This window comes from Hevea brasiliensis, chromosome 7 (assembly GCF_030052815.1).
Source record: "Hevea brasiliensis isolate MT/VB/25A 57/8 chromosome 7, ASM3005281v1, whole genome shotgun sequence".
NCBI classification, from domain to species: Eukaryota; Viridiplantae; Streptophyta; class Magnoliopsida; order Malpighiales; family Euphorbiaceae; genus Hevea; species Hevea brasiliensis.
Window position 1 is genome coordinate 98,700,093 of NC_079499.1, and position 17,836 is coordinate 98,717,928.

At 35.1% G+C, this 17,836-nt stretch overlaps 1 protein-coding gene and 1 non-coding gene across 2 annotated transcripts; one reads left to right on the forward strand and one right to left on the reverse strand.

Moving 5' to 3' along the window:
• Nucleotides 1–10,485: 10,485 nt before the first annotated feature.
• LOC131181854 (small nucleolar RNA R71) lies at nt 10,486–10,592 on the forward strand. Its single transcript, XR_009150329.1, has one exon. It is a non-coding gene; the product is annotated as a small nucleolar RNA R71 (small nucleolar RNA).
• A 4,247-nt stretch (nt 10,593–14,839) lies between these two features.
• LOC110658823 (peroxidase 1-like) lies at nt 14,840–16,254 on the reverse strand. Its single transcript, XM_021816578.2, has 4 exons — nt 15,937–16,254; nt 15,624–15,812; nt 15,370–15,535; nt 14,840–15,246 (listed from the first exon to the last, which is right to left on the reverse strand). The coding sequence occupies exons 1-4, from the start codon at nt 16,204–16,206 to the stop codon at nt 14,840–14,842; spliced, it is 1,032 nt and encodes a 343-aa protein (XP_021672270.2). The 5' UTR covers nt 16,207–16,254.
• Between the last annotated feature and the right edge of the window lie 1,582 nt (nt 16,255–17,836).

The window sequence follows — 17,836 nt, forward strand, 5'->3', positions numbered from 1 at the left end:
AATATTCACTTTTCAGTCCATCTATTAAGGATTAAAGCTTAACTTAATGAGGGCCCATTCATCAAGCAAGGCAATAAGCACACAAGCAATAAATCAAAATGTAACAAACCTCATTTAAATGGCTAAATCAGTTCAAAACCACAATACAAAGCAATATTTACAAACTCATCTCTAGAATCTCAAACAACTACTCACTAATCATAATTTCTAAACAAACCCAAGTGCTTAAATGAAGAAATAATGGAAATCTAAGTTAAGGAATAGAAAAACCCAGAAAAATGCAGATGAAGCTGCTGCAGAAAAGTGCAGAACAAGCTCCTGCTACTGCTGAAAAAATGAATCCCGTGCTCCCTCCTTCTCTCTTTCTTTTCTTGCCAAAAATGCCTCCCTTGCTCCTTATCGAAAGAAAATGATAAAGGAGGTTTTATATGGGTTAAGGGTCTGCCCTAGAATGGGTAAAAAGGGGGAAGGTTCCAGAGAAAGTGAGGTAAAAAGTCAGAGTAACGGAAATGCCACGTCAGCCATTTCCAGTAAAAATGACATAAGCTGGATCGGTTATGTCGCGGGTTGTGTAGCGGGTTGTGTAGCTCTCGGCCTGAATATCTGACGATCGACACAACCTGCGACATAAGCTAGTTCGGTTGTGCTGCAGGTTGTGCAACAATCTGCCTGAATATCTGACGATTCGACACAACCTGCGACATGAGCTAAATCGGTTGTGCTGCAGGTTGTGTCGCTCTCGGCCATTTTTTACTCAACTTAAAAAAATTTTTGCAATTCAACTCTAATCTCCTCCAAATGGCTACTCTGATCAAAATACATCAAATTTCTCCAAATTTAACCTACAAAACAAATAAATTCCAGAAATTAAACTAAGAAGTGTGAAAATTGTAAAGTTGACTAAATATGTGCTAATATCTATAGTAATAACTATGAATAAGGGTAAATTATGTGCAAAAATTACACCTAAACGATGATATTAAATGCATGCATCAAATTTCCCCATACTCAAACTCTTGCTTGTCCCCAAGCAAAAATTTCATTGAAACTCATTTGGAAGGGAATAGAATCAGTCTTTGAAAACACAAAATTCACTAATCCAAACTACCAACTTACCTCTAGCCACCAACATTCCAAATTCCTACCAGCAAAAGCACAAAGAATGAAGCAAGCACTCTCAACAATTACAGAATAGCTAAGAATTAACTAATCAACCCAAGCAATAAATACCAACCAACTACAATAGTCAATTGTGCCAAAACAGCCTAAATGAAATAGATAGCCAATGTGTCTCAAATAGATGGTAAGTAATGAATGGAAGATTATATTGCCGAACCCATATGCAAGCATAAAAGATCTAACTCTACTAATGTAACAAGCATTTTTCAAAGAATCATTAGGTCTTTTTAAGGGTTATAATGGGGTCATATAATGTAAAATTGTGGTTAACAAAGAAAGGGAATAAGGTAAACAAAATATGAGAATAATATTAATCATGAAACTCAAAGTGCATCCATTTTTTTTTTTTTTATCAAGAGGAAAGAAATTCACAATGAATCTCAAGTGCTATCACAATGATTATATAAAGGGACTACTTTTAATATATATATATATATATATATTTTTTTTTTTTTTTGTATGCGTCCCTATTTCATATAAACTTTTCACAATTATTCTAGCACTTTTCAAGATGTTTCAATCCTCCATGTTTTTTTTTTTTAATTTTTTTTTATGCACTTAATTGCTAAAATATTATTCTCATAAATAGGTGGTAGTGTTTAGGTTTTATGGCTAGGTAAATGATTTGGGTTCCAAAGAAATTAGGGAATTAAGGTTCAAGGGGGTTTGCAAAGGTTGAAATGAAATTAAGGTAGGTTAAGGCTAAATGTGAGGTTTAAAATACGAAGGAATGCCTAAGTCATATTCTTATCAAATGCAAGTTAAAAATTTCGCTTTGAAAGATCTAGGACGCTTGTTCTAGGAATGGTGAGACAACAAGGACCATTTTCTTCCTTAAAGGCTTATTCAGACACTCAAAACTCAAAGTAACTAATCAGAATCTGCATACCTAGATAAATATATTAATTTTCAGCTATTAAGTAAGAGAAAGAGTAATGCTTAAGACTTTATACCCAGCTGGAACTTTCATTCCACTAACCATCTAAAGGCAAGTTGAATTGCTTGAATAAGTGGCTTATGGACTTCAAAGACTGGTTTAAAAATTCAAAAAATTTTAAATGAACAAATGAAATGCATGAATGTATAAATGTATAGTCAACCTATATGTAACTAAGTATGTATAACTAAGTGTATGAAGCTATATGCAGTGTATATAGGTGAATATGTACAAGTATGAAGTAATGAGTGTGTCGCTATATGCAAATGAAAAAGGAAAAAGTAATTTTTGCAAAAAATTTACCCTCTCCCCCATACTCAGAATGAACATTGTCCTCAATGTTAAGAGAGTGCAAGGAATGGGATAATTTGGTTATATGTGCGGAAAATGGGGGCTCATATGTGGATAAAGAATTATTACCCTGTTGCATAAGCGATAGCACAACTTGTGTTGAAAGTGACACAAGCTGAGATGAGAATTGTTACCTCATTGAAGTGCAGCCAATATAATTAAGTAAAATTTGGACAGCTACTGCACTCATTGCAAAAGAAACAGTGCAATGGAATCTATTAAATCAATTAAACTCAAAAATTTGGAATAGGGAAGTTAAGCGCAAAAATATAATCATCAAGTGTAAATTCCGAAGGAGCATATCAAAGCAAGTGAGCAATGAACTAAAGATATAAAAGAAAAATGTATTTTATGAGGAACTAAAAAAAACTGAATAAGTAAATGGTTCAAGCAAAAGAAAAACAACACAAGCAAAATATTAACTAAACAAGTTCAAAATACTAATTAATTAAGCAACGAAATTAAAGACATGAAATGTAAATGGATAATAAAAGCTGGTCAGTCAGGTATGAGAACTCCTTTGCCCTTGCCATCTTGTGGAGGTGGTGGTGCTTTTGGTGGTTGCTGTGGAGAGATGATGCTCAAAATCAGTGCCTGGTTTGTTTCGGTCTTCTCCAGCTTAGCTCGCATGACTTTCAACTCGTCTTGCATTTCAGCACTTCTATCCAAATATATGTCAGCTAAATCTCGTAATGTCTGAAAAGAGACATCCGTCATTTGTCGAAAAGAATAGATCTCATCACTGAGATTCTCCATAAATGTCAGAAGAGTTGCTATGGATGGTCCAGAAGCTGTTGATGAAGCAGGTTGGGCAGCTGGTGGAGCCTGGCGTGAAGGTTGTGTAAAAGGCTGCTCAAATGGTCGCTCAGATGCTGAGGAGGAGCTAATTGCAGTGGGAGAACCAGGTGGTGGTTCTGTTAGTGCAAGAATCTCATACAGCTTGGTAACCTCATTTTTTATACAAAATTTTTGGTTGGCCAAATGAGGTCCATCCAAAAATAGCAAACCAGTTGGAAGAGCAGGACACTTGTGAATTTGAGGATTAAAGCGAAAATAATGTGCAATGGGTGTGACCAAACCTCCAAACACAATGTTACCAGTACCCCTAGTAGTCTGGCGGATCACATGACGGCAAAAATAATAACCAGGGGAAGCCTTTTTGCCAGTTTTTGCACACCACAAAAAGAATAGATCATACAGTGACATTGTGCCAACACTAGTTCCTCTTCCTAAAATTGTATTTGCAATTAGTCGCTGAAGCAATCTCAAGGCATGATTCTCAATCTTGGAGGCCTTACTGTGCCCCGGTTTGAAGGTACCTGCTGAAGGTGCAATTTGCTGCCAAAATTCATACCCATTATAGTCCCTTTAGCTAGCAGGTATTTTGAACAGACCATCAGGTGGAAAGCCAAATATATGGTGAAAATTATCCATAGACAGCACCCTATCTTGACCAAGGCATCTAAAATTGATTATCAAGTCATTATCCAAGGCAATTTTATGCTCATTAGTGGACAGGGAGGCCATAAATTCCTGCACTAAAATGGGGTAAACCAGTTCCTGTTTATGTGCAAATCGCACCCAACCTAAAGCATCTAACAGAGTCTGCATTTCATCATATATCTTCAAGGATTTAAGTGTAGACACATCCAAATACCGAGTTTGGACCATTTGTCGAGCTACGACTCTTGCCTTATTTCTTTTCCTGTCGGCAGTAGGTAATACCCAGTGTGTAGCAGTAGGCAAAGAGGAGGAAATTGCAAAGTTACCTTTAGATGTACCAGGGCGCTTGACCGCCGACTTTGGGATGCCACGTCGGACAGCAGGTGCAGCAGGCATTGGAGGCGGGATTGGGGGTTGTTGTGTGGCCGGTTCGGGTCGCTTCCTCTTGACGCTGCCCGTTGATTTGTGTGGCTTAATGCATTTTACCTTTCTCTTCTTGTATGTGGCGATCGGGGCGTCACCAGAATGGGTCGGTGATGGGTCGGCATTCATGGGTGGAGAATTTTGGGGTTACGGCGGCTGTGAGGAGCGGGGAGGTGAGTTTTTGAAAGAGAGTGGGGAGTCGGGCATGGCGAAATGGAGGGGCGTGATCGGAAAAGGAAGAGAATGCAGAGAAGTAATGGTGGTTTAGATGGGGGCTGTGACGGTGAAGATGAAGGTTACGGCGAAGAGGAGGGCTGTATCGGGGCGATGTCGAGAGGAAGAAGGGGTTATGGGTTTACGGGTTGTGGGCTTGGGGTATGGGGTTTAGTCGGTTGGGCTATGGGTTTAGGTTTGGTTTCGGGCTTGGGCTTGTGGGGTATGGTTTTTTTTTTTTGGTTTTGAATTTGGTTTATTATTATTATTATATATATATATATATATAATGGGTTAGTGGGCTTTTGGGTTTGGGCTTGGGGTAGCTGCTGGCCCATTCTGGTGAAGGAAGTTTTTATCCTGCAAAACAAACAGGCGACACAAGTTAGATCATAAGCAAAACCGGTTATGTCGTAGGTTGTGCAACAATCTACCCAAAAATGTGCCCAGCGAACACAAGCGACGACACAAGCAAACCCGGTTATGTCGCAGGTTGTGCAACAATCTGCCCAAAAATGTGCCCAGCAAACACAAGCGACGACACAAGCAAACCCGGTTATGTCGCAGGTTGTGCAACCTGCTGCCCAAATTTGACCAGATTTCATAGCACCTAAAAAATTGAAACAAATTAGATTTCAAATGATTAAACCTTCATAACATGAATTCTAATTGTTCAATTTGTCATGTTTATCAAATACTCATAAAAAATAATTTTTCAAAGCACCAATTCACACATCCAAATAGTTTTCCTTTTAAACCAAGATGTCAAAATTTGGAAAAACTTTCTCTTAAAATTAACCAAAAGGGCAATGAATCCAGCAATATGCGCCAGCAAATACTCAACAATAGAAAGATGAAAATGGTAAGTGAACAAATTTAAAACTAAAATTTAAAGCTAAAACTAAAGCAAAATTTTTAATGCTCATTTGCTTGCAATGCATTGCATCCCATCTGCACAAGAAAATTAGAACAATGTCAAACTCTGAATAAGGAGTATAGAAAAACTTAAAACAAATATATGAAAGAAATAAAGAATAAATGAAAAATTTGGGAGTTATGCACAAAAATGCTAAGTTTAGGTCTTTAGCTTGACCATACTCACTCAAGATGTTATGGAGAATGAGAAAGATAGCAAGTTGCTATCTTCTCAATTGGCTCACCAACTGAATAGTGCCTCAACCTTTGCCCATTTACCTTGAAATTACCCGATTTTTCACCAAAGATTTCCACAGCACCATGAGGGAAAACTTTTATAATTTTGAATGGACCGGACCACCTTGATTTTAATTTTCCTAGAAAAAATTTCAACCTTCAATTGAATAAGAGAACCAAATCTCCTTCTTTAAAGTCCTTTTTCTTGATATGCTTATCATGCCATTTTTTAGTTCTTTCTTTATAGATCCTAGCATTTTCATAAGCATCAAGTCTCAATTCTTCTAACTCATCAAGTTGCAAAAGTCTTTTGTGCCCAGTGGCTTGTAAATCAAAATTGATTGCTCTAATGGCCCAATAAGCTTTATGTTCTAACTCTACGGGCAAATGGCATGATTTCCCAAAAACTAACCTATAAGGTGTAGTTCCTATGGGGGTTTTAAATGTTGTTCTATATGCCCAAAGAGTGTCATCTAATTTAAGGGACCAATCTTTTACGGACTTATTGTGATTTTCTCCAAGATTTGCTTGATTTCTCTATTTGTGATTTCTACTTGGCCATTTGTTTGAGGGTGATATGGTGTGGCAATCCTATGCTTTACCCCATATTTTCTCATCAATTTTTCAAATTGGTGGTTGCAAAAATGGCTACCACCATCACTGATTATGGCACGTGGGGCACCAAATCTGGTTAAAACAAATTTTTTCAAAAATTTCACCACAACTTTTGCATCATTGGTAGGTGTAGCAATAGCTTCTACCCATTTAGATACATAGTCTACTCCTACCAAGATATATTTATTCCCATAAGAAGATGGAAATGGCCCCATGAAATCAATTCCCCACACATCAAATAATTCAACTTCTAATATGGATTGTTGGGGCATCTCATTTCTCTTGGAAATGTTGCCTACCCTTTGGCACCTATCACACTTGCTTACAAAGTCTCTCACATGTTTAAACATTTTAGGCCAATAGAAACCTGATGTCAAGACTTTTTCAACAGTTTTTGAGACACTAAAATGACCACCATATTCAGAGGAATGACAATGGTAAATAACATCATGTATTTCTTCCTCTGGTATACATCTCTTAATTATTCCATCATTACATCTCCTAAACAAAAGAGGTTCTTCCCAAGAATAAAATTTAACATCATGCAAGAATCTTTTCTTTTGCTGCCAAGACAAATCAGGTGGCAAGACACCACAAGACATGAAATTCACAATATCAGCAAACCATGGAAGTGCAGAATTCAACACATACAACTGCTCATTCATGAAAAACTCATCAATTGGCACAATTTCATCATCTTTATTTTTAGTTTTTATCCTAGAAAGGTGATCAGCCACCACATTCTCAACACCTTTTTTATCTCTTATTTCCAAATCAAATTCTTGAAGTAACAAAATCCATCTAATCAACCTAGATTTAGCTTCTTTCTTGCTCATTAGATACCTTATTGCTGCATGATCAGTGAAAACTATTACCTTTGAGTTGACCAAATAAGAACGAAATTTATTGAGTGCAAATACTACCGCAAGGAACTCCTTTTCAGTTGTGGCATAATTAACTTGAGCTTCATCAAGGGTTCGGCTTGCATAGTAAATGGCATAAGGTTTTCTATCTTTTCGTTGGCCAAGGATAGCTCCAACAGCAAACTCACTTGCATCACACATGATTTCGAATGCCAAAGTCCAATCCGGGGGTTGCATGATAGGAGCTGTTATTAATGCCGTCTTTAACCTGCAAAAAGCAACCATACAATCTTGATTAAAATCAAATTTAACATCATGATTCAAAAGATTTGTTAAGGGTTTAGCAAGTTTAGAAAAATCCTGAATAAATCGCCGGTAAAACCCGGCATGTCCAAGAAAACTCCGCACTCCTTTGATAGTGGTTGGAGGGGGCATTTTTTCAATAATTTCAATTTTGGCTCTATCCACTTCAATTCCCCTATTTGAGATTAAATGCCCTAAAACGATCCCCTCTTAGACCATAAAGTGGCATTTCTCCCAATTCAACACCAGATCATTATCAGCACATCTCTGCAAGATTTTAGACAAATTAGTCAATCATGAATCAAAATTAGTGCCATATACTGAAAAGTCATCCATGAAGACCTCCATAATTTCTTTAATAAAATCAGAAAAAATGGCCATCATGCACCTTTGAAAGGTTCCAGGCGCATTACACAATCCGAATGGCATCCTTCGATAGGCAAAGGTGCCATAGGGACAGGTAAAGGTAGTTTTTTCTTGGTCATCAGGATGTATTAGAATTTGAAAGAAACCAGAATATCCATCTAAGTAACAAAAGAAAGAATGCTTGGCTAATCTCTCTAACATTTGATCCATAAAAGGAAGGGGAAAATGGTCTTTTCTTGTGGCATTGTTCAACTTCCTATAGTCTATGCACATTCTCCAACCTCTTGATTCTAGTGGGTATCAATTCATTATTCTCATTTTTAACAACTGTCACCCCACCTTTTCTTGGTACAACATGCACAGGACTAACCCACTCACTGTCAGAAATGGGGTAAATAATTCCAGCAGCTAGTAATTTTAGGATTTCCTTTTTCACAACATCCTTCATTGTAGGATTCAATCTTCTTTGGTGTTCAATGGAAGGTTTACTATTTGGCTCAAGGAAAATCCTATGCATACAAACTGTTGGACTAATTCCCTTTATATCATCAATTGCATAACCCAAAACTCTTCTATATTCTCTCAAAACTCTCAACAATTTGTCAATCTCAATATCAGTCAAACATGCATTAATTATAACAGGATATGTTCCATTGGGTCCAAGAAAAGCATACCTGAGGTTGGAAGGAAGAGGTTTAAGATCTACCTTTGGGGTATCCTCTACCTTTAATGATGGTGGTTTGATCTCCAAAGTTTGCACTTCTTCAAGCTGAAAAATTATGGCTTCAGGATGTGGTGGAGAGCTCTCTAAGTGTTGTGCAAAAGCAGCTATGTTGTGATTATCATCATCAATGCTCCCACCATGGACTAAGCAATTTTCAAGTGGGTCTTGTGGATAGCTTTTTCTGAAATGCTCTTGAACAATCTTTATCAATAATGTCTACCCGCAAACAAGACTCAACTTCTTCATGTTTCCTTTTCATGGCTGGATTGATGTTGAATATCATTTGATCATCTCCCACTCTAAGTGTCAATTTCTCACCCTTTACATCAATTAATGCACCAGCTGTTGCCAAAAAGGGTCTTCCCAATAAGATAGGAACTTTTGTGTCTTCTTCCATATCCAAAATGACAAAGTCCACCGGAATGTAGAATTTCCCAACCTTGATAGGCACATTTTCTAGAATGCCTTCCGGATACTTAATTGAACGATCAGGCAATGAAAGATACATGTTTGTGGGCTTCAACTCCCCCATATTCAACTTTTCATATATTGAAAGAGGCATTAGGCTGACACTAGCTCCAAGGTCAAATAAGGCATTTGCCACACAATTATCACCAATATAACAAGGAATGGAAAACACACCCGGATCTTTGAGTTTGGGAGGTAGCTTCTTCTGAATTATAGCACTGCATTGCTCTCCCAAGTTGATGGTGTCATAATCTTCTAGCCTGCTCTTGTTGGAAAGAATCTCCTTCAAAAACTTGGCATAACTTGGCATTTGGGATAGTGCCTCAGTGAATGGCACATTGATATACAATTTCTTTAGCACTTCAAGGAATTTGCCAAATTGTTTGTCTAGCTTATGCTTGATGAATCTTTGAGGGTAGGGAAGGGTGGGCTTGTAAGGTTCAGGTGGGATGTATGGTTTCTCTCCCTCATCTTGCTCACTTTTGCTTTCTTCTTCTTTTTCATTTTTCTTGCTCTCAACTGAATTTTCTTCTTTTATGCTCTCTTTTTCTTCTCTCTTGTTTTCACTCTCTTGACCAACTTTCTTACCACTTCTCAAAGTCACAACCTTACATTGTTCATGAGGGTTTTGTGGTTGGCTAGGTAGTTTCCCATAGGATTTGCTTCCCGATGAGCTTGCTTGTTGCGCCAATTGAGTCTCCAACATGCGGTTGTGGACTTGTAATTGATCCATGGTTTGTCTCATGTGTTGCATTTCTTCCTCCAATTTGTTATTCATCTTGCTTTGTTCAGCAAAAAATTTCTCCATCATGCTTTCCAAGGTTTGCTTCGGTTCATGAGGTGGAAGGGATTGTTGTGCTCTTGCTTGATATCCAGGTTGTGGCTGCCTTGGGGGCTGAAATTGAGGCTGAAATTGAGGCCTATTTTGCTGCATAAACTGCTGGTTATGAGCATAATTTGAGCTTTGACCTTGTTGAGCAAAAGTTGCTTGTGGTCTCCATGTTGAGTTGTTCACATTAGAGTAAGCATTTCCCATAGGTTTCTGTTGTTAACCTCCTGCATAAGCAGCTTGTTCTTGCAAATAATCATCACCATAAGAAGAGTAATCAACTCCACAACTTTGGCTTCCATCTGTGTAGGCAACTTGTTGCATAGTAGTAGGAGTTGAGGTTGTTGCCTTTGTGCAAAAATCACTAAGAAGCTGAGTCAACTGGTCAAATCTTGCATTCATGTATTTAACTGAGTCAAGTTCATAAATCCCAGCCTTCTTTGGCTCAAGTGCTCTAGGATTTCCCCACAAATGGGTATTATGAGCAATCTTCTCTAATAGATCATAGCATTCTTCACTTGTCATTCTCATGAAATCTCCTCCTGCTTGTGAATCAATTATGTTTCTTATGGCTGGAGTAACTCTGGTGTAGAAATTCTGAACAATCATCCATTTTGGTATTTCATGATGAGGACATTGCCTTTCAAGCTCCTTAAATCTCATCCAAGATTCATACAAAGTTTCATCATCCCTTGGCTTAAAAGCTACCATCAAATTCCTCAAATGAGTGGTCTTCCCAGGTGGGAAAAATTGAGATAGAAAAGCTTGAGATAGCTGCTCCCAAGTAGCTATAGTAGCTTGTGGAAGTGAGTCATACCACTCCAATGCTGAATCTCGAAGAGAGAATGGAAATAAGGTGAGCCGAATAACTTCATCTGAAACTCCAGGCTGCCTTTGTGTGCCACATATCATCAAAAATTTCTTCAAATGAGAATGAGGATTTTCAAGTGGACTACCTCCAAATTGTGAATTCTGAACCATTTGAATGAGACCAGTCTTTAACTCAAATTGATTAGCTCCAATGATAGGTCTATTATCTCTCACATCTGCACATCTAGGAAAAGCATAATCTAACATGGATCTTCTTTGAGGATCATTTTGATTAACAACTTCATTTTGTCTATTTTGCTCATTTCCTCCATTGTTTCCACCAATAGCTCTATTTTGATTCTCCATATTTTCAATTGTCTCCTCTTGCTCAAATCTTTGTTGTTCTTCTTTTTCTGCTTCCTTTCTTCTCTTGTATTCCTTTTTGTTGGCTCGACAGAATTTTTCAATTTTAGGATTGAACAACAATTCGGTATCACTTGTGCTTTTCGATCGTCTCATAAACAAGGAAAGTACCTGAAAAACACAAGGAGTAGTAGTGAAAATGAAAGAAAATAAAAATTCTAATTAGCTTAAAACAATTAAAATCCAACTTAAAACAAATAATTCCCCGGCAACGGCACCAAAAACTTGGTAGTTGTATAATCCGCAAGTGCACGGGTCACAGTAGTATAGTTTTAAAAAAATGATATCGATCCCACAGGGAATTGTGCTTAAATTGGAAATAAAAGTATAAGCTAATTAGAATGACAAAATTTAAAGATGTAAAATAAAATTTGGAATTAAAATTGGTATTTGAGGAATTTAAGCTAAATCAAACAATTAACTAAATTAATTGAGCTAGATTACCAAGATTTAAATTGAAATTGCTATTTATAAATTTTGTAGGAATTAAATCTAAATTCAATAAAAAAAATTAAAGTGATTCTAGAGATTGGGTTTTCCATATTGTTTGTATGTGGTTTATCCCTAATTTAGCCAAACACATGAGAATTGCAATTTTGAGGGAAATCAATTCTTAAATTTTTGAAACCTTTTTCAAGCATCTCAAAGTTAGTTTTCATTAAATCAAACCCTGTTTTCACGGTATTTCAAACCTAACAAAAACCCAATTAATGCTCTAATTGATTTTGGAAAGTTCCCCTTAATCCTCTTAGCTTATCTCTAACACCAAGAAAATAAAGTTTATTGTAAGATTATCTATCCCTAATATTCACTTTTCAGTCCATCTATTAAGGATTAAAGCTTAACTTAATGAGGGCCCATTCATCAAGCAAGGCAATAAGCACACAAGCAATAAATCAAAATGTAACAAACCTCATTTAAATGGCTAAATCAGTTCAAAACCACAATACAAAGCAATTTTTACAAACCCATCTCTAGAATCTCAAACAGCTACTCACTAATCATAATTTCTAAACAAACCCAAGTGCTTAAATGAAGAAATAATGGAAATCTAAGTTAAGGAATAGAAAAACCCAGAAAAATGCAGATGAAGCTGCTGCAGAAAAGTGCAGAACGAGCTCCTGCTGCTGCTGAAAAAATGAATCCCGTGCTCCCTTCTTCTCTCTTTCTTTTCTTGCCAAAAATGCCTCCCTTGCTCCTTATCGAAAGAAAATGATAAAGGAGGTTTTATATGGGTTAAGGGTCTGCCCTAGAATGGGTAAAAAGGGGGAAGGTTCCAGAGATAGTGAGGTAAAAAGTCAGAGTAACGGAAATGCCACGTCAGCCATTTCCAGTAAAAATGACATAAGCTGGATCGGTTATGTCGCGGGTTGTGTAGCTCTCGGCCTGAATATCTGACGATCAACACAACCTGCGACATAAGCTAGTTCGGTTGTGCTGCAGGTTGTGTAACAATCTGCCTGAATATCTGACGATTCGACACAACCTGCGACATGAGCTAAATCGGTTGTGCTGCAGGTTGTGTCGCTCTCGGCCATTTTTTACTCAACTTAAAAAAATTTTTGCAATTCAACTCTAATCTCCTCCAAATGGCTACTCTGATCAAAATACATCAAATTTCTCCAAATTTAACCTACAAAACAAATAAATTCCAGAAATTAAACTAAGAAGTGTGAAAATTGTAAAGTTGACTAAATATGTGCTAATATCTATAGTAATAACTATGAATAAGGGTAAATTATGTGCAAAAATTACACCTAAATGATGATATTAAATGCATGCATCAATTCATAATAAAAAAAAATCATGTATAATATGTAACAAAATGTTAATAAAATAATTTCAAACTTCAAAGTTATTTTTAATAAAATTAATAAACATAAATGTTCATATTTCATCAAAAACACAAGATAAGATTTTTGGCAAAAGTGTAATTGGTAAAAGTTAAAAAGTATAGGGTTTAATTGGCATTTTAATTAGGATAAGGTATAATTGCAAAAAAAAAAATTGAAAGTACAGTTTTTTTTGGCAATTTCTTCTAAAATAATTAAATTTTAAAATATAAATTATTAATTATAATATATTTTATGTAGATTATTAATCAAAATATATAAATTTAAATGAATTAGAATATTATTTAGGTAATATAATCAGATTTGAAATTAATCATTCGAGTATTTAAAATACTAATTGCGTTTAAAAAGGATAATTTTTCACTAGTATTTTATATGTTACTATCCCTAGCATAATATGAAGACTGAAAAAATAATTTTTTCATAAATATTTACTATAGAAGTTATGTATAATTAATTAAAATATATACAACAATAATAACACTTAGGTCTCTAAAATTAGTTAAAGTTGCTATATGAATCATTTTTTCCTTATGCAATTATATATACACGCGCGCGCGCGCCCTCTTAAAGGTTATAATTTTTTTTTTATATTACTTTCTTTCATGTTATTTTAGGTACCTCTCTTTCCATTCTCATTTCTTTCACCACTATTTTATCATATTTTTTCTGTTGAAGCATTTTTAGGTCAATGAAATTAATCCAAATCGAATAGTTAATTATTTGTCAAATTTTAAAGTAATTTTAAATTTTATATAATTTAAAATAGATTGGAAAATTTGCTAAAAAAATCTTGTGCTTTTGAAAGTTTTGCAATTCTACTTCATATTATAAAAATGATCAATTAAACCCTAAGCTATTTAATTCCTCTCAAATTTATTTTACCATGGCATGATGTGGCGTCTCTATGGCATTTAACGTGGCATCTCTATTATGTTTTGCTAACGATAAGGTAGTATTGATAAGAGTTAAAAAGTTAAGAGTTTAATTGGTAATTTTTATAGTATGAATAAAATTATAAAATTTTGAAAAGTACATAGTTTTTTTAATGGTTATCTCAACTTCTTAATGATTTATTTTTTTTTTTTTTTTAATTTGATTCTGTATAAAACGAAATGGATTGATTGCACATCCTAATAGCGTGCAAGTATTTATCCTTGACTTTCCATCATTCAAAGGGGAGAGTAGGCTGTTAGATGAGTTTTAGCATTCTCTAACGAGGAGGAGAAAATTTTGAGAAAATAATTGATTATATCAGTACTAGAGATTTTCAAGAGAAGTTATATTTCATGTATATGATTTGATTGATTTTTTATTTATTTTTGCATTAGCAAATATATTATGATTTTGATCGGTTTGTAATAATAAATCTTGTACTTTTATCACTAGTTTAAAAAAAAAAAAACAAATAGTGTTTGGCACTAAGGAAAGTGAACAAAAGAAATTGATTTAGCACAGCAAATGCATAAATTTCGCCTAGGATTTATTCTCAACACAACCTTTATCAATAGGTCTATTAAGCATAACGTTTATGTGAATAAACTTTTGACCAAAACAACAAACTCCCCAGTACAAAAGGGAAATTCTTACCTAAACCTTATTTTTCATGGATTCAATACATATGTGAGATTCATACATTTAATTGGTGAGTCCCACCATATCTCTTATGTCTTTAATACATGGTGGACCGTACAGAGAAGAAAAATCCTACAAAACAACCTTCTAATTGTGGACAATATAAAGGGAACAATGATCAAGGCACCACCCAAAATTACAAATTGTGCTGTGCAACCGATGTTGCAAAAAAATGCAGAAAATCAATAAAAATTAAGAACATCACACTAACACAACTCTATGTAGTTATATATATATATGATCAAAAAAATATTAGTTTACCACCGCACACTGTTTCCTGATTTCACCTTGGCTGCCGGTGAGGACTCCAATGTTGCCTAGTTTCACCATTGACTGAGCAAAATCTTGTGCGAAAGTGATTCCATTTGTTGAAGACTGAAGTGTGACATAAACTCTTGTTTGGATATCATTGAGCAGAGCTGCATCAGATTGGAACAGCCCTCTTCTTGTAGCTACAACATTGTAGTAATCGGCATCGAATAACGTGGAGCTTCCAGGGTCCATCGCCACAACAGTGGTGTTGTCTCCAGGCTTACATATCGTCTTCAACTGAGCTGCGTATGCTGGGTCCAACGAGGGGTCTGTGTCGCCTTTCCCAGTGAAATTGTACAGGCGGTTAATGATTACAAAGCAATGTCCAATTCCAATGGTGTGTGCTCCTGCAAATAAAAAGGAGTTGGGATTATATATAATAAAATTATATTTGTTTATAACTTTTTTCATAATTACAATAATAAAAAAATATTTTATTAAAACACAAGATTTCTACTTTTTCTAGTTACCTGATAGAACCACTAGGTCCTTCACGCTTAAGCCCTTTGCACTAAAGTTTTGCTTTAGTTGGTTTATATTGGCGAAAGGAGACGGTATCTGTGCTAAAGCCTCTGAAGCACGAGAGACCGTTCCATCTCTACGTCCAGTGGCAACAACCCAAGATGGTCCACCAACCTGAAAGGAAAATGATTGATCAATCATTAGGCATGTATATATTAATTATATGATGAAGGGTATAAGTTTTTGATGAATTTATATACACCATCGCAACTGAATCTCGAGCTGCCAAGGCCACAATATCAGCACAAGAAACCACACCAGGACATTCCTTTTCTACTGCAGATTTTATAGCGTCAATCACATTGAAACCTCTTAACGTCTGGTTGGGGACCGCATCTTTCTCAGCTTGATTGGTGCTTGTAGAATTTAATAGCACAGAACCATCACATCCCTGTGACATGCATGCAATAATCAGAGTTGTTCTCAGACTAAGAATCTGCATTAACTATGGCTTAATTTAACAAATGATTAATGAACTTATCAATACATTTATAATTAAGGAACATGGAACGTACCCTAACGAAACAATCATGAAAATGCAGTCTTAGTAAAGGAGCAGCAAGTGTTCGATCACTGGAAATGAATTGTTGAACCATATCATGGATAGTACTCTCTGCATTTGGGCATGTCTGGCGATAGAAACCGAGTTGCAACCCTTGAGGAGTATTTAAGCCTATCCCAACCTGTACCCCAACTTGTAATCCTTGCGAATTAGTTAGGTCTAGAAACAGGAGGAAGAGAACCAGTTGAGAAAAGAGAAGTGAAAGAAGCTTTTGAATAGCCATTGTTTAATAGAGAGTATGGAGATAACTTTAAAAGTATTGATGATGTGCTCAAGCTGTGTTTAGGCCTGAAGTATGGAAGCACGAATTACCAGCATTTATATAGCTGATGCTAAGCTTCTGATAATGCCATTGATATAAAACAATGATTGTTTTATTAAATTTTAATTAGTTGGCTAATCCATTCGGTCAAAATTAATTAAAGAGCTGACTAATGGCCAGTCCTCTATGTTTTATATACGTGCCTACCACGTATAGATAAAAATAATTCCAAATTAAATATATAAGTTTAAAAGGCCAGCCTGTTCTAGACCATTTTTATTCAATGATGGTCATATATATATAATTTGAAATAGAATTATTGAAAAATATTTATTTATATTCGATTTATTATTATTTTATACATATTTTAAAAAATATGTAATAATAATAAATCCCACATAAAATGAAGACTAATGTATTATTTATATAGTAATTGAACGCAAATGATAAAATGACTAATTTTAAAGGTTTCATTTGAAAAATAAATATTTATAAGAAAAAAATTTAATTGAATTAATTATCATATAATTATATTTAATTTTTTTAATAATTTTCTTTTAATTAAAAAAAATTAAATTTATTCATTTCAAATATAAAAATTAAAATTCCAATTTTTAAAAGGATATGATATCATTTCTTAAATTTCTATTTCATTTCTTAATTTATGTGTCTGTGGGATTGGTTCGTATCCATCAAGCTTTAATTTCAAATAAATTTTTTTGAGTAAAAAACTCGTCACCCACCACATACATTATATATGCAAACTAGGGTGGTAATTTTAGACACGACTTATGAACATGATATGAACACGGTACTAAATTTAGAGTTTGGGTTAGGTTTATTCGTATTCGTGTTGAATTCGTGTCGATTCATTTATGACACGGATATAATCGTGTTGTGTCAAGGGTTAAATGCTAACCCGACTTGATACGTTTACGACATGGTTTAATATTCGTGTTATGTGTTGACCCATGACCCACTATGACTTATAACTTATATAGCGTATTAAATGGGTTAAGTCGTGTCAAATTATGTTAAATGGGTCATTTTGTGTTAAATGAATCGTGTCGTGTTAAATACACCTAATACAATTTAATATGAATCGTGTTGTGTCGTATAATCCTTATAATAGAAGAGTCGTATTCGTATTTAAATTTTGACGCGATTTATTAATCATGTCATGTTCGTGTCGATCTTAATCGTATTCATATTGTGTGTTTACATGATACAAATATGATCTATCAACCCGAATTGCCACCCCTAATGCAAACCAAGGTATTGCCTGTAAACATGATATGCAGAGGTCAACATCAGCTGTATTCTTGTGTTGCAATTCAATATATTCAAGGTTATACAAGAGTTGCGATAGACGCTGCCAACCTATCTATATATATCACTTAGTTACAGCAAGATATACATAAAATATATCATAGAGGATAGAGTTATTATCAAACTTCAGTTGAAAGCAAGCATGTGTTTGAGCTTAAAGAAAGAACTAGCTAGGTAGTCATGGTTTGCAAGGTACAGAGAACACACACATATATAAAATAGTCATTGAAAGAATAGTTAATGCAAGATTATTATGTAGTGG